This window comes from Schistocerca gregaria, chromosome X (genome assembly GCF_023897955.1).
Source record: "Schistocerca gregaria isolate iqSchGreg1 chromosome X, iqSchGreg1.2, whole genome shotgun sequence".
Classification (NCBI taxonomy): domain Eukaryota; kingdom Metazoa; phylum Arthropoda; class Insecta; order Orthoptera; family Acrididae; genus Schistocerca; species Schistocerca gregaria.
The window spans coordinates 72,622,964-72,646,905 of record NC_064931.1 but is presented as its reverse complement, the minus strand read 5'-3'; the positions used below and the strand labels follow the sequence as shown (position 1 = coordinate 72,646,905).

Here is a 23,942-nt window from a genome sequence, read left to right as displayed (position 1 = left end):
AAAAAAAACAAAGAAAAAAAAAAGACTGACCCCTTCCTCTTCTTAGGGTACACATCTACTAAATATCCACCAAATGAAGACAGACTGAGTGTAATAAGAGCAATGCAAGATGTGTTCAATGAATTCTTGAGTACAATTTTGTCTGCCGATATGACAAAAAACCTAAGAAGTGTTCGTCTTTCATAAAGTCAGTAAATGGACGAATGACATTTACTGAATCATTCAGCAATCATACTGGGATCAAAGCAGAAAATAGCACAGAAGAGCAAAATACTGAATTCCATTTTCCTAAACTGCTTCAATGAGAGTAGTGTACTGTGGTTTCTTCTTTTATTATAACTGAATGCTGGACTGATACTGAAATAAATAATAATATATAATCGTGTAAATAAAATAGAAAGAAACTTCCACATGGGAAAAAATATATTAAAAACAAAGAATCCAAGACTTACCAAGCGGGAAAGCGCCGGTAGACAGGCACAATAAAATAACACACACACAAAACTACTAGCTTTCGCAACCAACGGTTGTTTCTTCAGGAAAGAGGGAAGGAGAGGGAAAGACGAAAGGATGAGGGTTTTAAGGGAGAGGGTAATGAGTCATTCCAATCCCGGGAGCGGAAAGACTTACCTTAGGGGGAAAAAATTATAGGTATATACTCGAGCGTGCGCACGCACGCACGCACGCGCACGCACGCACACGCACACACACACACGCACACACACACACACACACACGCACACACACACACACACACACACACATGCAGACACATTTAAAGGCAAAGAGTTTGGGCAGAGATGTCACTCGAGGCGGAAGTGCAGAGGCAAAGATGATGATGAATGACAGGTGAGGTATGAGTGGCGGCAACTTGAAATTAGCGGAGATTGAGGCCTGGTGGATAACAAGAAGAGAGGATATATTGAAGGGCAAGTTCCCATCTCCGGAGTTCGGATAGGTTGGTGTTGGTGGGAAGTATCCAGATAACCCGGACGGTGTAACACTGTGCCAAGATGTGCTGGCTGTGCACCAAGGCATGTTTAGCCACAGGGTGATCCTCATTACCAACAAACACTGTCTGCCTGTGTCCATTCATGCGAATGGACAGTTTGTTGCTGGTCATTCCCACATAGAAAGTGTCACGGTGTAGGCAGGTCAGTTGGTAAATCACGTGGGTGCTTTCACACGTGGCTCTGCCTTTGATCGTGTACACCTTCCGGGTTACAGGACTGGAGTAGGTGGTGGTGGGAGGGTGCATAGGACAGGTTTTACACCGGGGGCGGTTACAAGGGTAGGAGCCGAGGGTAGGGAAGGTGGTTTGGGGATTTCATAGGGATGAACCAAGAAGTTACGAAGGTTAGGTGGACGGCGGAAAGACACTCTTGGTGGAGTGGGGAGGATTTCATGAAGGATGGATCTCATTTCGGGGCAGGATTTTAGGAAGTCGTATCCCTGCTGGAGAGCCACATTCAGAGTCTGATCCAGTCCCAGGAAGTATCCTGTCAGAAGTGGGGCACTTTTCAGGTGGTTCTGTGATAGGTTCTGGGTTTGAGGGGATGAGGAAGTGGCTCTGGTTATTTGCTTCTGTACCAGGTCGGGAGGGTAGTTGCGGGATGTGATAGCTGTTTTCAGGTTGTTGGTGTAATGGTTCAGGGATTCAGGACTGGAGCAGATTCGTTTGTCACGAAGGCCTAGGCTGTAGGGAAGGGACCGTTTGATATGGAATGGGTGGCAGCTGTCATAATGGAGGTACTGTTGCTTGTTGGTGGGTTTGATGTGGACGGATGTGTGAAGCTGGCCATTGGACAGATGGAGGTCAACGTCAAGGAAAGTGACATGGGATTTGGAGTAGGACCAGGTGAATCTGATGGAACCAAAGGAGTTGAGGTTGGAGAGAAAATTCTGGAGTTGTTCTTCACTGTGAGTCCAGATCATGAAGATGTCATCAATAAACTTTGGGTTGGCAGGCTTGGGTAACCAAGAAGGCTTCCTCCAAGCGACCCATAAATAGGTTGGCATACGAGGGGGCCATCCTGGTACCCATGGCTGTTCCCTTTAATTGTTGGTATGTCTGGCCTTCAAAAGTGAAGAAGTTGTAGGTCAGGATGAAGCTGGCTAAGGTGATGAGGTAAGAGGTTTTAGGTAGGGTGGCAGGTGACCGGCGTGAAAGGAAGTGCTCCATTGCAGCGAGGCCCTGGACGTGCGGAATATTTGTGTATAGGGAAGTGGCATCAATGGTTACAAGGATGGTTTCCGGGGGTAACAGACTGGGTAAGGATTCCAGGCGTTCGAGAAAGTGGTTGGTGTCTTTGATGAAGGATGGGAGACTGCATGTAATGGGTTGAAGGTGTTGATCTACGTAGGCAGAGATAAGTTCTGTGGGGGCTTGGTAACCAGCTACAATGGGACGGCTGGGATGTTTAGGTTTGTGAATTTTAGGAAGTAGGTAGAAGGTAGGAGTGCGAGGTGTCAGTGGGGTCAGGAGTTTGATGGAGTCAGGTGAAAGGTTTTGTAGGGGGCCTAAGGTTCTGAGGTTTCCTTGAAGCTCCGCCTGGACATCAGGAATGGGATTACCTTGGCATAATCATGTCAACTAGTATTGCTAAACAGACAAAACACAATGTGATCTGATGGGAAGCCTGTGATTGTGTTCAGTTCTACTCGCTCTGTTTGTCTTGGGGTACATACAAGCTTATGGAATTCTGGACCAGTTTTGTGATGGAACAAAAGACTTCTTAGCATACTTAGCAAAACCTGCTGTTATTAATGATGAGAAAGCATAAGATGTGAAGCACACAAGCTTCATATGTACCCAGTGAAATGTTGTAGGACTCTTACTGCTCACAAAAAATATATATGAGCTAATGGATAACACTGAAAGCTGCATGAGGCTGTTTAGAGAAACTGCAATGCCAGAAAATTCAAAATACGCGTTCCTCCGGATTTTACATCTTCTTTCTGCTATCACTTGATATAAACAACATTACCTATTTATATTTAAAAACAAAATAGGAATAGTCCATCACATTATTCAGAAATGAAAGTCAAGAGAATATTCAATAAAATCACTTCACTTTTAAAATGATCTACAGTATTAGTTGTTATATTACTGAATATTTCTTCTATCTGAAACAGTGCACATACAATAAAAATTTCTGTTATAGCTGTATGACAACATGACTAAAAACAGACATTTCTATCACTCTGTAAGCTGTTTGTATTTTACTCACAATACCACAATATATATATATATAGATAATTTTCTTAAATAATGGGAAGTTTCTCCTACATTATTAACTTTCTTATCTTTCTCACACTTTTCTGCAGTTATTATTCACTCTCTTCACATGCTCATACAATCATTACCATTCCACATGTCTTTTTCCTACATACTTGTAGTTTACCTTTCTTTCTTAGCTTGCATAAAGGAAAAGCCAAATAATGCTCTCTCCACTATCAACACTAAATATGATAATGTTTTTAAGCAGAATCAGTGTTGTAAAATACTCATTCACGAGTACATTAATGTTGGACTCTTACATTTTTGTTACCAAATTATGAAATGAAATAGGGTGCTCTTACAGCTGTTTCACAAGTTTGTGGTCCTCCTTAGGCCCCTTGTCCTCATTTTTAATTTGCATGAACTCCTCAAGCAATTGAACAGTTTTATTTGTTCCGATGACACCATTTTTTGTGTCACTGTCCTGGATGTGATGCCTAGGAAGAGAAAAAAAAGAGTCATCCATATCAGAGTATTTAATATAACAGCAGGAGATTTCTCATTTTTTTTATATAAATTAAGAAGGATAGTATTCTTACCAGTCAATATCGTGAGTATTTTTAAGGATTTCTTCAAGAAAACTCATCTTTTCATTAACATCTCTCAAGTGAGTCTGCATTTTTGTCATAGTGTTCCACTGTTGCTGAAGATACGCAACTCTGTCTTTGTACTCATTACAATCTAAGTTCATACAGAATAAACAGTTTAAGTATCAGAAAGTAAATGTCATTTATTATATAAAACCTACAGCAACAAAAATGGAGCAAAATTAAAAAAAGTGAACTTTAATATCAGTATATAAACAGCCAATAAAGAAACCAATGACGACTGTACTTAAAAAACGTCTATTTATGAACTGTCACGTGTGACAAAATTTAATTTTTTCCCAAGCAATTATGAGTTGTTTACAATGACATTATGTAGCTAACTAAAAATAAGTTCTCCACCATGATCCAGAAACGAACAAAAATTGTAATTACTTCACATCTGGCTCCAGCAGTAGGATGATCTTTTACTACTGAGGAACTGTGCAGATAAAAAACTATATCTGAAGTTCTATTTTGTTAAATACAGCTCCAGGGGGCATAGTGAAAAAGCACTCCAATTCATAACTGAAAAAAGAATTTAACTCTCAAATGTCACAGGAATTGTTTTGACAGACTATTAAGTATTTGTTTTCATAATGTTACTTCACAACTTAGAGAGTTATCCAAAGGAACATTTCTGTTGAAAGAATACAATTAATTTTTAAGTGGCACAGATCCAACAGAATAATTTATCAACAACGCTTTTCTTATAAAGTGAGTGGCAATAAAAGCACTAATTGTGTTCATGAATGAAAATACACAGTCCAGTCACATTAATGTGACCACCACCTATGTTCGATGTCAATGTGCAATAACCACTCTCAGATATATAAAGCAAGTCAAGGAATGAGGAAAACAATGCAGTCATTATGATACTGCAGAAACAGTGTAATTTATCCGATGCCCAGAAGGGCATGATCACTGGCTTTCGAGCCAAGGGTGGAAGCATTTCTGAAAGGGCTAAGTTTTGAACTGTTCGTGTGCTGCCACAGTTAAAGTATACCAAGCATGGCAAAATGGCACTATCCAAAACTGGAACTGAGGCAACTGTGGTGCACTATGGGCCGCAGATGACAGGTATGAACAATGGCTGCAGAGGTGTGTACAGGCAAATACACTTGCAACTGTTGAGCAACTGACAGCCCAGATCAACCAAGGGCTACTCTCAGAGTTTCCTCAACAACTGTTGCTGCGTATGGACCTCACAGCAGGTGCCTGGTTCATGAACCCACACTGGCTCCTATCCATCAGCAATGAAGGCTGGAATTTGCATGTCAATTCTGCAACTGGACAGACTGAAAACAAACACCCTGCAACAATTGTTGGAAGGGTCCAGGCTGAAGAGGGAATGTTATAGTCTGAGGAACGCTTTCGTGGCATTCCCTTGGTTGATCTCGCCATTCTGGAAGGCCTAACAGATCAACACAACAATTCATGTATCCTTGGAGACCACGTCCACCCTTACACACAGTTTTTTTTTTAACCTCTGCATGATGGTATCTACCAGCAGGACAACGCAATGTGTCACACAGCTCGAAATGTACATGTGTGGCCAAAGAGCACTGGGATGAATTTAGCATACTCCCTTGCCATTAAACTCCAGATGTGTATACCCAATCGAGAATCTGTTGGACACCTCTATTAGGTTATTCATACCACAGATCCTCATTCAAGAAATCTAGCCCAGATGACAACAACACTGGAGTCAACATGGCTCCAGTCTCCCTGTCAATACCTTACAGAACCTCTTTCTTAGCGGCCCGTTATTGTTAGAGGGCCCACACAACATAGACACAAGATGGGTTGCCGACCTCCTTTCAGGAGACTTTGCAAATAAACATGGAACTACTTCACCAGACAACATGTGACAGTGTTCCACCAATAGGAACTCATATGGCTCATGTAGCACTCTTGCCGACCTGGGTTTATAAGCACGCCTAGACTGTCAGACCGGCAGTGTTTACCAACCGAGAGGAACATCTCCAGCCAGTACGTATGCTGGCCCTAGCATCGTATTCACTCGCTGTAGTAGTACACTGTATTTTTTAGATTAGATTTTGGTCAATATTTTCTTCCATTGTTTTGTTTCCTTACCTGGTTTGCCACCACAAGAATTGTGGGGTTTTCCCTGTTTTTTCATGTGTTTAACACTTAGTGTATGCCAAGGAGGTGTCTTTCTTTAATTACAATGAAGTGCATTTAAATAGACTGTTAGTCCTTTCCTGCCGACTGCAGTATACTACAGTTATTGGCAACGAGGAAACAACTTTCATTTTCAAACGGAATGGTCTCCTCCGAAGAGCTTCTTCAGTCCTTGGTGGAAACTCTACAGCAGATTCAGCCAACGCTCACACATTCAGAAATTCACTCTCACTTGTCAGTGTTGCAAGAGGTAGCTCATAGAGTTGATTCCATCGCAGGTAAATTGAACACTTTGCATGTGGCTCCACCGGCATTTCCGACTTTCGATAGGTCTGTCTAACCATGGTCAAATTATCTCAAATGCTTGGAACAACATTTACTGGCACATGGGATCCATGATAAAAACCAAAGTCGAGCTTTTCTGAGCAACAGTCGGTCCACAAGTGCATCGTTTAGTTCAACAATTGAACCCCTAGCAGTCTCCTCGAGATCTCTCATTTACTCACATCAAGGGCTGCCTTTTTGAGTACCTAGATGCCCAAATACATGTCGCCTCTGCCCATCAGACTTTATTTTCTTGTCGAAAGTCACCAGGTCAGATTTATCAGGAATGGATTATGATGCTCCAGTGTTTCTCTGGCGATTGTAAATTCTGGTGCGCCAACGTTGCCTGCAAGTCGCCTTATGCATCATTGTTGATTCGTGATACGGTGGTGTTTCACACACCAAACAAGGAAGGGTCTTCGGGCTGATATTTTGAAGTTACAGGACTTGTCCCTCGACACCTGTCTGCCGATCACTCGTGCGTTTCAACAGTCTCACCAGCTACGACCACCACGCCTTGATCCAGCTGTTTACACGGGTCACCAGTTGCCTAGCACTGAGTGGGAGCCTTGTCGATCCATTGGTCCACTCCATGAGAGGAAGTCTTTCACCTGGCTTTCATCCTATCCGAACTGTTTCCAGACTCACCAACGGTTGGAGTGCCCTCACCGGTGAGCAGCCCAGTGGGCCATATTGCCGTGGTGTGTCAGGCTTTGCAAACACATCACATAGATGCCACACTTCCTCCGGATGCACAAGTTCATCATGAATCATCATCTCTGGACCTGGAAGCCTTGCATTCCATTGATGGGCAAGTATTCTCCATCATTCCCCAATCGGGTGCCCGTTTTCTCCTTACCTTGGAGGTTGCACATATTCCGGTTGTCTTCCAAATTGACACGGCATCATCCATTTCTATTGGGGATGGTGCCACATACCAACATTTGGGCTCACCGGCATTATCCCCATACACTCGCACGTTGCGCAGATTCAGTAATCACTCTATATCAGTCGATGGCATTTTTTCCCACACAAATCTCTTACAACAGTCGTTCCTTCACTGCTCAGTTTCGGTGGTTGGATCCCCTGGTGCTACTAACCGTCTGGGTGTTGACAGTTTTGGTTGTATGGGTTTATCAGTGAAGGATGTGGCACAGGCGGTGTCAATTCCCTCATCGGATACTCTCCTTGCCCCGTTGCTCAGCAAATATGAAATGCTCTTCTTATCCTCCACACCACTGGTGAAGGGTTTCACCATGCATGTGCAGCTTCTTCCCTCTGCTGTTCCTCATTTTTTAAGGCCCACCCAGTCCCCTTTGCTCTCTGAGACAGGCCCCAAGTGGAACTTCGCCACTGACAAAATGATGACATCCTTTCTCCCATTGCGCACAGTCACTAGGCGATGCCTATCATGGTAGTTGAGTAGTCGAACAGTGCTTTATGCATCAGTGGCTATTTTAAGGTCACAGTCAATTCTCAGTCCGTCACTGACGCCTATCCTATTCCATCAGTGGATGATGTACCCACACATCTTGCGGGCTCTACCATTTTTGCCAAAACTGGCTTGCATGATGCTTATTTGCCGTTGCCATTGGACAAGAAACTGCAGCAGATCCTAGTCATCAATACTCTGTGTGGACTTTACCGGCACCCCCGCCATTTTCCAACATTTGGAATGCCTCACAAACTCTGTTCCCAGGGTGTCCAATTATCTAGACAATGTCATAGTCAGTGGCATGGCCGCGGTGGACCTCGCAGACAAGCTGGATCAGCTGTTTCAGGTTTTTTCCAAGGCTAACCTGCCGGAAATAAAACTGTGACTTTTTTGCGTGGGAGGTCAGCTATCTCGGGTTCATCATGAATGCTCATGGCCTACACCTCTAAGGATTATGTCAAGGTGATTCAAAACCTGCCTCCTCCCATCAACGTGAAGCAACTGCAATCTGTCCTTGATCAAATCAAATATTATCAGTGTTTTATAGTCCACGCTGCCAAGATTTCGGTGCCCCTGACTGGGTTATTGCGCAAGGGTGCGCATTGGGTTTGGGACACAGCGTGTGAGCAGGCTTTCACACGTCTATAGTCAGCTTTCTTCCACCCTCTTAATCTGGTCGCTTACAATCCTTCCTTGCCTCTCATCGTCGCTGCCGATGCCTTGGACTACGGCCTGGGTGCAGTCCTCTCCCAAGTGGCTGATGGCATTGAGAGGCTGGTGGCTTTCGAATCCAAAAAACTGAGCAATGCTCGAACCAAATATAGTCAAACTAGAAAGGAAGCTTTGACACTGGTTTCCGCCCTGACGAAATTCTACGATTTTGTGTATGGTCGTCATTTCACGCTGCAGACTGACCACAAACCTTTGGTTTCTTTGTTTCACCTGGGTGCTGCTGTGCCCATCCAGAGAGCACGCCACCTCCAGCACTGGGCGTTCTTCCTGGTGATGTTCAATTTTGATACTGTCTACCGCATCTCTAAACAGCACACAAACGCCGATTTTCTGTCCCGGCTGCTTACCGTGGCAGAGCACGAGTTTGACACCTTCCCCTTGGTTTGTTTCCATGTGGAACTGGGCATGGACATAGCTCTGGATGTGCTTCCATTGGATGTTGATGCGGTCTGGTGGGCCACCACTCAGGATCAGACACTACAAAGTTCTCTGCTGCCACACTGCTGCAGGTTGGCCAACCAGCCGTCGTAGTTTCCACAATGCAAAGGTCCAGCATTCTTGGGATCATCCTTTTTCATAGTGATTCCTACGTTATCCAGGTGGTCATACAGCATGCGTTGCGCAACCGTGTCCTCGACCTCCTCCACAGATGCCATTGGGGCATAGTCCTCACTAACCAGTTGGCTCGGTTTGGATAAAGACATTGACCCCCCTCATGTCAGTCAGCATCACGTGCCAAACATGTCAGGCAGCATCCCCGCACCAGTATTTTTGTGGACGGATGCAGCTGCTCCATGGGAACATCTCCATTTGTATTTCACAGGGCCATTTCATGGTTCCCAGTGGCTCATATTTATCGACTCTGGGTCGGTCGGGATACCCTTATGCCTCCCGCATGATGAACACCACTTCTGCTGAGACTATCAAAATTCTCCAGTGCCTCTTTGCTGTCGAGAGCCTCCCCAAAACGATTGTTACAAATAACGATCCACAGTTTACTTCGACCAAGTTTAAGCAATTCTGTACTTCCAATGGAATTTCCCTCACCCATATCGCCCCATTTCACCCTGCATCAAATGACCAGGCGGAACGTTTCATGCGGACGTCCAAGACCCAACTCAATAAGCTAGTGAGCATCACCCGCTAGAGGAGGTAGTGCTTTTTTTTGGCTACATACCGTGCCACCCCCATGTCGGTGAAATTCCAACAGAGATACTTCATGGTCGACCTTTCTTCTCTCCCTTATCTGTCCTGGTTCCCAAGGCTTCTCACCCTCCCACTTGCCGACACACCCCTTTCACATCGGGCACATGGTCTAGGCGTGGACCTTCTCTCATCCATGGGCGTGTTGGGTGCCTGCTGTCATCACTGAACTCTGCAGCCAGGTGATGGCATCTCTCCGGTGGGCCAACAGTTCTGCCGCCTGCCAGCAACTCAACAACCAGCTCCGTCTGGTGGACCACAACGCCCGGAAGGGGGGGGGGGGTGCAGGGGGGGGGGCGGGACCCCACTAGTGCCTATCGCCGACCACCCTATGATGGAACCTCCGCTTCCGCCTCCACCTCAGTCGCTGTCTCTGCCGCCAGCTGCCTGTGCTGCGTCATCGCCGCCCGCCCCTGCCAGCCACAAACCCATGGATGTCAACCAGGACACCCCTACTCCTATGGACATTTGTGGTGCTGTGCATTTTTTTCCGCAGGGGGAGGAATGTTGTTGTGGCCCCTTACTGTTAGAGGGCCCGCACAACTGACACACAAGATGGGTTGCCGACCTCCTTTCAGGAGTGCAAGGAGAAACATCGCCAGCAGACGGAAACAATAACAAACTTTCCAAATAAACATGGAACTAGTTTGCCAGACAACATGTGACAGTGTTCCACCAATAGCAACTCGTGTGACTCATGTAGCACTCTGCCGACCTGGCTTTATAAGCACGCCTAAACCATCAGACCGGCAGTGTTTACCAACTGCTAGGAACAGCTCCAGCCAGTACTTACACCGGCCCTAGCATTGTATCCACTCACTGTAGCATTGTAGTAGCACATTGTATTTTGTACAGTAGATTTTGGTCAGTATTTTCTTCCATTGTCTTGTTACGTTATCTGATTTGCCACCACAAGAGTTGTGGGGTTTTTTCTATTTGTTCTTGCATTTAACACTTAGTGTATGCCAAGAAGGTATTTTTCTTTAATTATAATAAAGTGTGTTCAAATTGACTGTTAGTGTTTCCCTACCAACCACAGGACACTACAACTTCACTGACACTCTTCCTGCACACCTCACAGCAGTCTGTACTGCAAAAGGTGGTTATGCATGCTTTTGACAGCCAGTCACATTAATGTGACTGGACAGTCAGTAAAACAGAATGACATTGACGGTAAACATTTAAAAAGGCAGCAGCCATCAAGGAGAGAAACCACAGCTACAGCCTTCAATATTATTCCACAACCAAGGTGCTCACATCTTCCAATGAAATTGTGACCATATAGACTGTGGAACAAATAGCCAGATGAAGGAAATTTGAGACTCAACTCATCTAAAACAAAGTTAATGAATAAAAACTATGGAACAGCAAGTGAAGACAAGTAGTGAAGTATGAGGATAAGAGCTAGATCATTCTGAAAAACTTAGGAAAAAAACATGATGTGGACACAGTAATGCAGCACATATAAAACAAAAAAACACTAAGTAAGTTAAAAAATGTCTCTATACTGAATGCATTAATTCAGTCAGGTAATGATGGAGAGTTACAACTAGATGATCACATTAGTGATGTGAGAAGTGGATGAAGGGTGTAGAAATCACTTGAAATTGAAATACAGAAGCATAAAAATAGAAATGTGTAATGTTGAGGAAAGAAAATATGCAACAAGAAATCTTCTTCATATAGAGTACAACATGCAAAAGCAGGAGGAGGGGTTAGGGAAGGGTAGCTGACAGCTCACAGCAAGGTAGCAGGTGTGCGGAATAGGAAAGCAAAACAGAAAGGCAGTTGTACGGGATAGGAAAGTAACATACGGGCACTGGAGCTGGTGAACTAGTGCAGCACAATATGACGATGACATGGAGTACTGGATTAGGAGAGAGGGATAGATCAGAGAAGTGGAGACTGGGGGGCAGAGGATGTGGGTGAAGAGGGTCAACAGTGAATGAGACTGAGAGAATTGTGATAGCCAAGGATGTGTTGCAAGAACTACCTTCTGCATAGTTCAGAAATGCTAGTGCTGGGGGTAAGAATCCAGATGACACAGGTTTTGAAGCAGCCACCAACTTTGAGCATGTTGAGCTTGGCAGCGTGTTCTGCCACTGAGTGCTCAACTCTGCTCTTGGCTATCATCTGACTGTGGCCGAGAGCAGAGTTGATCACCCTGTGACAGAACACACTGCTGAGTGCTATGTGCTAGAGTCCAATGATTGCTTCAGAAGCCGTGCCATCTGGATTACCCCTCCCCCCGCTTTTCTTAACTATGCCGATGGGAGTTTTCCTTGCAGCACATCCTTCACTCCCATAATCTTCTCAGCCTCAGTCTCCACTAAATCACTGCACCCGCACCCTCTGCCCCCACGTTTCCTCCCCTATCCCGTCACCGTTTCCCCATCATGGGCCGCACGAACTCACCGGCTCTGGCGCCTAAATGTTGCATTCCTATGCCATGCACCTGCTGCCTCTCCCTTCCATATTCCAATTCTGCAAACCACCTACTGCCTCCTTCCAAGCCATCAGCTACCCTCTCCCAACCCGTCCTCCACTTCCACCTCTTTCTCCCTTTATCCACCATACCTGATACAGCCCCTCATTCCATTCTACATGACAAACTACAGTCCTGACACTTTAGTGTTCAGTTGGCATGATGTAGCTACACATTATTCGGTGAGTTGTCTGCTTCACTTCTACATTATTTACCTATCAGCATTTACTATCTTCATTGTGTTCCTTACATCAATAAACACTATCTTCTTGTTACTACTCACCTTTATACTCAATAACATCCATTTCCATTAGTCTCTGCAAGATTCTGCACTCTTAATGAAATTCAGTGAAGCTCAGTAGGTATTGGTTATTCAGCGAGCAATTTTGCCTTCTGTAGTTGTGTGGCTTGCAGAGATATACGAGGGCATGCTGGAAAGTAATGCCTCTGAATTTTTTTGTGAAAACTCTTAAGCTTTTTAAATTAAAAAACTGTATGAACATTCTACATCCTTATTTTCATTTCTATATATTTATTTCCCAACATAGTCACCCTGGCAACAAACACATTTCTCCTAACAAGCTATCAGTTTGCTGATACCATCACTGTGGAATGTTTGACTTTGTTATCACAAACACAACCTCACCTCTGTCAGCACAACTTCATCACTATCAAAGTGATGCCATCGATGGTGTTCTTTGTGTTTCGGAAATGGATGAAAATCAGATGGGGTCCAGTTGGGACTATATGGAGGATGATCAATGACAGTGAACCCAAGGCACCAGATTGCTGCAGGTGTCACAGTGCTTGTGCGTGGCCCCACATTGCCATGCTGAAGGAGAGGATTGTTCCACGTATGGAGGAACTCTCCGAATGTGTGGTTTCAGTTTCTCTCACATTGACATAGTCACATTACACGCTGCCATGTTACCCGCTACAATTCAAAGCTCTCTAGTGGCAAAGGGTTGCAACTTGCATCAGCTAAGTGGGAAAGTCAACCTAGTAATATACATCATTTGTAATACCTTGACCAACATTGTTAACAGAATAAAAAAATTCAGTGGCACTACTTTTCAGGATGCCCTCACAGATATTTCTGAAGTCAATGTCGCACCCTTAAGTCACTATTCTAATTTAAAGATTCCCGAAGTACACTAAATCACTTTATGAATACCTAAGGTTGAGACCCTCTCTTCAACCAAGATCCCCCATTTTCTGCGAGACATGAAATTCCACTTTCATGCCTACCAGTTATTGCTGAAGTGTGCTCAAGGTTTAGGGTAATAGATGGCAGGTGCACCTGACCAGCAGTAGTTCAGGAATCCTGTGTTTTCCAAGTTCAAACTTTGTCAACAAAGACTGGGCTCCTTGATGTGTTCCATTATTTAGCACCACCCACGAGGCGGAATGCGAAATGATGAGCACACTCCTCTCTGCATATCGTATACATGCCAACAATGCAGACAAACATTTTCAAAAGGAAAGTACATCGCAGAGTGTTTGCCCAGGAGAAGCTAGTAACCACTCTCAGACAAAGACCAACTTCTATAACACAGAAAAAGTCTGGTGGCCCTGGCTTTAGATAACCAGTTTCCTGCATCTTCCCTGCAAAGTGGTGCCCACAGATGGGCAGAAAGAAAACTGTCTCAATACATGCAAATAGTAAAAATATCTGTTTTTTTTTTTTTTAAGGAAACAAGAGTTCAATGAGAGAAAGATAAACTGAACTAGCTTGCTCTGCATTATCACCAGGCATATGGAATATGATATGGATGGAAGGAACTGAAATCCATGTTTGCTATTTGGACATGTAGGCACACTGAAAATCAATGAAGCCGCAGAAATTTCTGTAAGGAAGCTAATAGGCTTGCTTTGATTAGGGGTACAAACCAATAAATAACCTGAAATTTCTATTTTCTAACACACTCAGCAAGCACTTGAGGCATTGTAGGTTGACTTATAGCAAGTAAGGTTATGTTCATTGTCAACAAGAAAATTTATAAAAATATATGGTCAATATAATAAAAGCAACAGCTGCCAAGGAATCTCACAAATGCTGAGCCCCTGCACAATTAACAGGAGCAAGGTGGAAGGTAGAGAGATTAAGGTTCAACACCCCATTGGCAATGAGATAATTAGAGATGGAAATTAACAGGAGCAATGAAAATTATCTCTGAGCTAGGCAAGCATGCCTCCCCTCCTTCCTTTGTCTAGAAGTGATTAAAACAAATCTCACAATTTCCTTCAATACAGTTTTTAATTATGTTGAACATATTACATCAAAAGTTAATTTCCACTAAATGTTGGCCATCTTACACTGATAGGAGAGGAGTTGAATCAACCTTTCTCGATATAATATTTTACAAATTTTGCAGAAGCAGTTACAAATTCATATTTGTAAGTACTGTCACTTTACATCTAATTTATATGAACTGTGTCATTAATGAGTTTCACCATAAGATCAATACATCTCAAAGAAGAATGAAGTAACAGTAAAGTTCAACACTGCACCAACAACAAGGTCAACAGAGACAGCACAAGCTCAGACTGGGCAAGGAAGGAGTAGGAAATCAGCTGTGGCCACTCCGAAGGAATGATTCCAATATCAATCTTAAGTAATAATGCAACAATGGAAACTCCAGGCAGGAGTGTCAACAATGTAGGAAAAGACACATTGCTACTTACTGTTAAGATGATACGTCAACTTGCAGACAGATACAATTAGAAGACACTCACATAGAGCTTTTGGCCATTTGTCTCTCTCTCTCTCACACTCACACACACACACACACACACAATGTGTGTGTGTGTGTGTGTGTGTGTGTGTGTGTGTGTGTGTGTGTGTGTGTGTGTGTGTGTGTGGTTTTACTGATGAAGGCTGTGGCTGAAAGCTCTATACGAGTGTCTCAACTGTGCCTGTCTACAGCTTGACATGTCTTTGGGGTAGTTATTTTGAAGCTGTGAGAAAGGAGGACAGGTGTTCCAAGGCGTGGAAGCAGAGACAATGCTGAGGGCAGACGAAGCTAGGAGAGATATTGTTACATGAAGTAAACAGTAACATGAAGTAAACAGTAAGGGGAGAGCCTTGCAAAAATGCAGACGTCCCCAGATGCGGTCCCAAGGCGTTAGTTACTCTTCAAGGAATTAACATATAACTTCATATGTCGTCTAGACGCTGTAGTAGGTTGTCACCATAGAACTTTGTAACCAACAGGCACATACTAGTGTATAAAGCCAGCTTAATACCAGCCCTGAGATTTTACATTTAGCTTTCAGCTGAACAATGTTGATACTAAATAAGGACATAGTTAGTGCAACTGCATTAACATCCCCACTTTAGGAGCGGTAGAAGGGACCTAACTAAATCATGATTGGCAGGCACCTGCTAGAGACCTACGGGATTGGATGGGTGGCTTTAAGTGGGAAAAACAGTGCCCCCATGCGACTCTTCAAAACCCCTAAGCCCCTAGATTCCGCATTTTGGCAGAGTTCTCAGTCAGACGATCTGGACGCCAAATCCATGTTCGTCGACTCCAGCCTTAGTCCAGCTCCGCGTAAGTCTTTTCTCTCTCTCTCTCTCTCTCTCTCTCTCTCTCTCTCTCTCTGAGTGCCTCAGTGAACAGTATCGCTTTCAGTATGTTTTGTTTTGCAAGTAAGTTGTTGCCTTAAGATGCTGCTAGTGTTTGCTAATGTGGTTAGCATCCACTCCTGGGACTTCTGCACTGGCTTCTGTTGTAACAGTGTTATTCATGCTTTTTCTAACCCTAGAACTAGCCTCCAGTGTATTAGTTAGTCCTGTCTGGAATAAAAAAAATGTTTCAAAACCCTGTTTGTCCAAGAGTCTCCACAACGAGTTCCTACCGAGTCTCACCACCTGCATTTCTAGTAAATGCCTGTACCAGTGTTGGGTCAGATAGAAGAAAACAATCAAATGCCTTCACTGTGAATTATTGTTCTGCCTTCTGCTCTGTACCACACGGGAGTGCAGACTGACCAGCAACCCCTTTTTCCCTCTCCCACCTGTGTCAGGACATGACAGATTGTGTGACAAATTTAAAGTCTATCCTTCCATTGCTTTAACCATTGAATCTTTTTAGTAAAAACAACTCATGTGACGAAGTCGTATTTCCAATTAGTTACAGTTACTTCACAAGCCCAGGCAAGGCATTACTTATTATGCTGTAGGCTTAACACAGGCACTATTGAGTCGTGTGCTGCCGTATTCTATCAAAGATAATCAACAACTAATATGTCTATCAGGCACATCTCAAGTTGCTGTGAGGTGCATCTATAGTTGACCCTGCATTACATTCTAATTTTATATTAAGCCCATAGTTTTTTCTGGTTCTCTTCAAAATTCTTGATAATTGTTGATGGTCCTCATCACATATGAAATGTTTAATGTCTGTGAAATACTGGTAATTGTGTGGCCCATCTATCAAACTCTTACTGCTAACACCTTTTCATATACTAAAATGTTTACCATTTCATCAACTACAGCTTAGTCTAGAATAATCAAACAACTGAGAATGATGTGCGCATTCACAAGCCATTGAATGCTGTACGTATTTGCTAGTAAAAATCACTCTTACTATAGTCCCACCACTGAAGAGTGGATTATGCAGCTCATAAATGTTAATGAATTTTTGAATATGACAGCAATCATCTAACATAATTTTGAAATGAGTGTCACTCTATATGGTATAAGCCTGATAAAATGAATACAGATAGACTAAACACAAAAATTTGACATATGGCACAAAAAGCACAAAGTGATAAAGTGAAATGTCAACACTGACAGTATCTAATAACCAAAGTGCCAATACCTGCTCCACACAAAGATCTGCTTATGGAAATCACCGTGAAATACCAAGGGCACTATGAGAAAGATTTTTGTTCAAGTGCCATCTCTGATTTGTGCATGTTTTTGTACAAAATAGTAATACATGTGACATGACTTTTTGTTGCTAGCACATTATGATAATTTGGACAGGTATGTAGAATGTTTTCTGTCCTTAATTTTATATACTGAACAGAGTTGTCCGAAAATTATTTTTACAACCTCTGTCACAAGTCATTCAACAATTACATGCACCCAAAACAAAGACTTCAGATTTTTTTTCATTACAAATCAGTAGTATATCTTGTCATCTGACCATTAATATTATTATTATTATTAAAAGTGTTTGTTGATTGACAAGTCATGTAGCTTTAGAGCATTGCCACAATAAAAATCAGTCGCCCCTTGGGAAAGGCTCAGTCAAACAACACGCAAGCTGCAAGTGTGAGTAGAACACATTTTACCCTGCTGTGCTCAGTGATAGTCAAACAGCCAGCAGTATAGCATGTTGTCATATTATGAAAAGCAAATATACTTGTTAGGACTCGTTGCCTTGCCTAACCTGTGATTATATACCTTGAAAGAGTATCAGGCCACAGTCACAGTACAATATTCTCTATGGCCTGACCTCCCTGTTGTGGTACTTGTTTTAAATCCGATATTGATCTCTATGTATCATTCTTAAAGCGATTCGAAACAATATTCAGCAATGTAATGTTACGAAAGTTCTGGTATATAAAGAAAAAGTAAACAAATCATATAAAATGAAAATCTCCTGCACAGAGATGACATGCTGCTCTAAAATACAAACATTAAAGAAGAAAACAATTGAAATAACTTTTTAAACAAGTCTTTAGTACTCTCCTATTGGTTACATCAGTCAATAGTACCCACAATGAACTATTACTATTCATACTGCTTTAATGTATCCTTATGGAGGTGCCAACTGGTCACTGCTGTAGAATTGCACACAATGCAGCTAAATGTGATATATAAGAAGCGATCAAGAAGTTGAAGGCTATACAATCCTGAGTTGGTACGCCTGTCAGGTCAAATGTTCATGTGCACTAAGGCGATCATCTCACCGGTGAACCAGGGTGACGATAATACATCATGTCCTGCTGTGTGAAGTATGTAACTGCCTGTTGCACATCCTCATCTGATAGACATAATCGACAATTCAAACCCTTCTTTAGGAGACCGAAGGCATGATAATCGCATGGGGAGAGATCAGGACTACAAAGCAGGTGTTTGAGTGTCTCCCAACTGAGCATTACAACATCTGTGTTGTGGGGATGTGCGTTATCATGAGGCAGCAGCGCCCCTTTTTGCAGTTTTCATGGACATTTTGCGTTAATTGCATGCCATAATTTCTCCAGCATTGCACAGTACTCTTCCCTACAGATGTAAACACCATATTCCTCAAAATCAATAACCAATGCACCCTGATAAAGAACAGCGTGAGCGTCACCTTTCCAGCATATGGCTGGCTCTTTAATGTCTGAGGAGAAGGGGACACTGGGTGACAGCATTGCACCAGCAATGTTTCTGGCTCCACTTCCTAGTGGTGTAACCAGCTTTCATCGCCTGCAATAACACGCTCAAGAAACATGTTGCCTTCAACATTGAAGCACACCAGATACTTCAGGTAAACAGACATTCACTTCACTCTTTGTTCTCGGTTTACATGCAGGCACCCACTAGCTGTAAACTTTTTGGTAGATTAACTCCTACCAAATAATGTGAAGCCTAGCTCCTGCCAGGTAATGTTATGCACACTACCAAAACTGAAGTCAAGATACTTTCCTAGCTCACAAATGGTTATGTGCTGGTTCAACCTGACTGCATCGTCAACTGGCTGCCTGTTCTTGTTCATAATAGATGAGGCTGGCCTCCCAGATTGATGGTGTCTTGTGTTGAATACCAACCAGTACAGAACTTGGCGCATCATGCACAATGCTGGTTTTTGACATACATGCTGCCCTACACACATTTTTCATTCTCCAGTTTATATCTACCAGTGTTTGTCCTTCGGCAGCCAAGAAAATATAACAGCGCGTTGATCCTTTTTGGACGCATTAGGTAATAATGACACCATAGTTCACATTTTTTTCATTTACTGCACCCATGTCAGAATGTCATGAATACCACACTAAAACCCTTCCCTAAAGCATACAACACAGTTTTCATATGGTGTCCCTTGAAAGTTTCCTTTGTCACTGTGCCAGTTTCTTCATTCCTCTGGATTCTCAAGTGCACCAGTATGCAGTAGAATGCTACTTAATTCCTGTACCTTTCTAAAAAGAGAAGGGAATGATCTAAATCTTCCTCTCTTCTGATTAAAATTTGGGTTGTTTTATGGGTAGTTATGGGGACTCTGAACAGATGAGAAAACTCTTTCCCATCATGAATTCTCTCTTCCACAGCCACAAGCATCACACAAAGTTTTGCACTGTGAATTTTGAATATGTCTAGTAGGTGGTGCCTATGGGCATGACAAAACTGTATAATAACTGTCAACTTCATGTATACTCCTGCCACAACACTGATATGCACTCAACGGGAGTTTTAAAAAGAAAAATAAGTCATTACTATAGCTCTCCAGGCAAGTGATAATACATGGGCAAGAGAAAAGAGGATTCAGTAGCTATTCTCACCTGTCTCAACAGCTGTCAGTCTTTGTTGCAAAAGTTCGTTATCTGTCTTTGCATTTTGCAGTTCTCTCATAGAAATAGCATGATCTGCCATTAATGATGATTTGGATTTAGCAGAACTATTTTCATGTTTTTCACTTTCAGTCTTTTCGGTTTCAGCCTGCTGCCATACGTGCATTGTTGTCACAAGCGCTTCAGTTAACTGATCATTCTGTTCATCTTGGGGTAGATCAGTTGGTACCTTCTTCACACTAATGGCATCATCAAACATTTCTTTATCAATGTTTCTTACTGATGTGGAATATTCTAATGCATCATTTGTTGCAACAGTAATAATTTCTGGCACATTGGGCACCTAAAAAATAACAAAACAACAATGAGAACAGCAAACAAAAAGTATCCTGGCTGTGGTTGATTACCCATAAATTTTAGATTTGTCCGACTACGTTTGGTGTTATTTTCCTTTCACAACTTCAAAACTTTTTATTTCAGTTAAGTTTTTTTACAGGTTCCAAAGGGCACATTCACAACAATTCATCAAGGTGTGGAACATCAAATTAAAAACTTTTCTTTGTGAAAATATGGCTGCACACTACATGTTGGTCATTAAAATAAATGTTTTTTTGTTTGTTTATACTTACTCAGAAATTCATCTATAGAGTGGGATTGGACATATAATTATTTCAATTTTTTTAAAAAAGCTCTCATTATCTGCTAGCATCTTTAACTCACAAGGGAGGTGGTAGTCCAATATTTTCATGTCTACTTACCTTGTTCCTTTCTGAACAAGACTACGGTTAAGTTGTGGATAGTGCATGCTATTTTTGTTCAAAGTGAAATATTGATGAATGCTACTATTATATTCAAACTGAATCTGATTCTTCACAACAAATTTCATACAGGATCAAATTTATTGTGAAGCTTTGTTAGGATGGCAATTTTTTCAAACAGTTGCATACATGAAATTGTTAGTATGCCAGTTTTTCAGACAGTTACCTACATGAAATTTTAGGGTACGTACCATATGTTATCCTGACAGCACTTTTCTGTGTAATGAATACTTTGTGTATATGTGTGCAATTGCCCCATAAAATTATTCTGTGTGATGCCAGTTAATGGAAACTGCACAGTAAACTAATTTTCTAATAGTTTCATCAACTAAATCAGCAATTACACAAAAGGAAACTGGTGCTGAACTTGAGTGTTTGAAGAAAATCTATAAAATGTTATTTCCAATGCCAATTTTGACCAATATGCACACCTAGGAATTTTGATCAATGTGTTTTATATATTTCATTTCCCCCATGCTCTATTGTTATTAACGGTGATACATCTCATATGTACAAAATCGAATGAACTGTGTTTTTTCTAAGTTACATACCTTTTACTGAGGACTAATCAATAATACTTCTGAATATTTCATTTCTCTCTCATTTTGTTGATGCAGCTCCGTTGACCTTGATTATGTTAATTGCTTCATCAACAAAGATTTGCTTTATCAGCATCAAATGGTAGGTCATTAATATATAGCAAGGACAAGAGAGGTCCAGAACTGAGCCCTGTAGGGCACTCATCGTAATTTGTGCCCATTCAAAGGTACATCAGAATCAAAATTTAAATCTCTCATCACTTAGTTGCATAAATCACTGATTTAACATACTGGTGATCTTTTAATATATAGAATATCATTCAGACACACACAGAGTGTCATAAAACCTAAATCCTTTATCATTTACAACCATAAGTACATGTTTATTGCTTTATAACAACAGCTTGATCAGCATTTGAAAATCCTGTGACTGAATAACGATATTTATACATAAGGATAAAATATAATTTTCTTTCCGATTAACCTGGTTGCATATGAAAATGTTTTTACCTTTTAATTTATTATAAATTAACAGCCTGGGAATGCTGCTAGGAATAAAGTTTTAATCCATGAGCTAGCAACATGAAATTTTCTCTGTTTCTAGTATTACCTACATAAGTTGGAAATGGTTTCCTATAAATAAAAGGGGCATTCAATAACAAATGTAATGTTTTTTTTTTTTTTTTTTTTTTCCCTCAGGCTATTTTGGTTGATAATATGAGAAATGTGTTGTGTGATATAGTGGAATATTCCCACTTCAGCCATTATAGTTTCATTGGCTGGTAAAGCCATGGAAACACTCTTCTGGGACTCTGAAGGCGTTATACTGTTTGATGTCCTCCCTCATATTGCAATGAGCAACTCCTCCGAAAATTGAATAAACTGCTTCAGTGTGTTTGTCACCAGAAAAATGCAAATGCACTTCTCCTTCTCCATGAAAATGCAAGGCGTCACCCAAATCTGTGCACCTGAGAGGAGCTCACAAAACTTCACTGGACTGTTCTTCCTCAAACCCCATGTCAGTACAGACCTCGCAACTTCCGATTCCCGTCTGTTTTGGCTTAATGCGCAAAGTCTTGTGGGTGTCCCTGAAATAATGTTCCAGTCTGAGAAACAATAGGTGGTACTTGACACTACAAATACCCGTTGCTTTCTCTCTGTTACCAAGTGAGCTGGTGCAGTCATTAGCACACCGGAGTTGCATTTGGGACAATGGTAGTTCAAATACCTGTCCCGCCATCCAGATTTAGGTTCACTGTGATTTCCCTAAATCTCCTAAGGCAAATACTGGGATGGTTCTTTCAAAAGTGCATGGACAATTTCCTTCCCCATATGTTCACAATAAGAGTTTATGCTCCATCTCTAACGACCTCGTCGTTGATGGGACGTGAAACTCTAATCCTTATTTTTGTCTCTCTATGTTAAATACAAGCTGAATCATTTCAAAGCACTTTCTAATTTATGGACCATTAGGGAAAGGTCTGCATAGTTTAAAGGCTTTGTACAACATTATCTTTTAATGTGTCTTAGCTGCAACAGAAATATTTTTCCCCAATGGAAACTTCATTTACTCAATTAAGTGTGTTCAATCTTAACGTCACACACAAGTGCTGCCAACTGTTGGGCATCACTATCAAAACATATCAACAAGTCAATCTAGCAGCACACAGCAACTTGTGAGCGCCAGAATACACGAAAGTTGTTGGTTGGTTGGTTGTAGTCCACTGTATAACTGAATATTCTTATTATTATTATTGTTATTTTGTGTTACAGTGAATTAACAGTTAATTTATTACAACAGTGAATATTTCAAAATTAGTTACTTTGGTAAATAAAAAGATGTGAGGTGTAGAAACTATTACTCTGAAAATGGATACATACACTCCTGGAAATGGAAAAAAGAACACATTGACACCGGTGTGTCAGACCCACCATACTTGCTCCGGACACTGCGAGAGGGCTGTCCAAGGAATGATCACACGCACGGCACAGCGGACACACCAGGAACTGCGGTGTTGGCCGTCGAATGGCGCTAGCTGCGCACCATTTGTGCACCGCCGCCGTCAGTGTCAGCCAGTTTGCCGTGGCATACGGAGCTCCATCGCAGTCTTTAACACTGGTAGCATGCCGCGACAGCGTGGACGTGAACCGTATGTGCAGTTGACGGACTTTGAGCGAGGACGTATAGTGGGCATGCGGGAGGCCGGGTGGACGTACCGCCGAATTGCTCAACACGTGGGGCGTGAGGTCTCCACAGTACATCGATGTTGTCGCCAGTGGTCGGCGGAAGGTGCACGTGCCCGTCGACCTGGGACCGGACCGCAGCGACGCACAGATGCATGCCAAGACCGTAGGATCCTACGCAGTGCCGTAGGGGACCGCAACGCCACTTCCCAGCAAATTAGGGACACTTTTGCTCCTGGGGTATCGGCGAGGACCATTCACAACTGTCTCCATGAAGCTGGGCTACCGTCCCACACACCGTTAGGCCGTCTTCCGCTCACGCCCCAACATCATGCAGCCCGCCTCCAGTGATGTCGCGACGGACGTGAATGGAGGGACGAATGGAGATGTGTCGTCTTCAGCGATGAGAGTCGCTTCTGCCTTGGTGCCAATGATGGTCGTATGCGTGTTTGGCGCCGTGCAGGTGAGCGCCAGAATCAGGACTGCATACGACCGAGACACACAGGGCCAACACCCGGCATCATGGTATGGGGAGTGATCTCCTACAATGGCCGTACACCTCTGGTGATCGTCGAGGGGACACTGAATAGTGCACGGTACATCCAAACCATCATCGAACCCATCGTTCTACCATTCCTAGACCGGCAAGGGAACGTGCTGTTCCAACAGGACAACGCACGTGCGCATGTATCCTGTGCCACCCAACG

At 42.6% G+C, this 23,942-nt stretch overlaps 1 protein-coding gene across 3 annotated transcripts in view; it reads right to left on the bottom strand.

Annotated features, from left to right (window-relative positions):
• LOC126298005 (golgin subfamily A member 5) overlaps positions 1 to 23,942 on the bottom strand; it is a 94,528-nt gene that overhangs the window by 58,622 nt on the left and 11,964 nt on the right. For all 3 annotated transcript variants that reach the window (XM_049989324.1, XM_049989323.1, XM_049989325.1), the window contains 3 exons: positions 19,686 to 20,037; positions 3,820 to 3,961; positions 3,583 to 3,717 (listed from right to left, as the gene is read on the bottom strand). In XM_049989324.1, the coding sequence (XP_049845281.1) occupies positions 3,583 to 3,717; positions 3,820 to 3,961; positions 19,686 to 20,037 (629 nt within the window). The remainder of the gene's footprint in view (positions 1 to 3,582; positions 3,718 to 3,819; positions 3,962 to 19,685; positions 20,038 to 23,942) is intronic.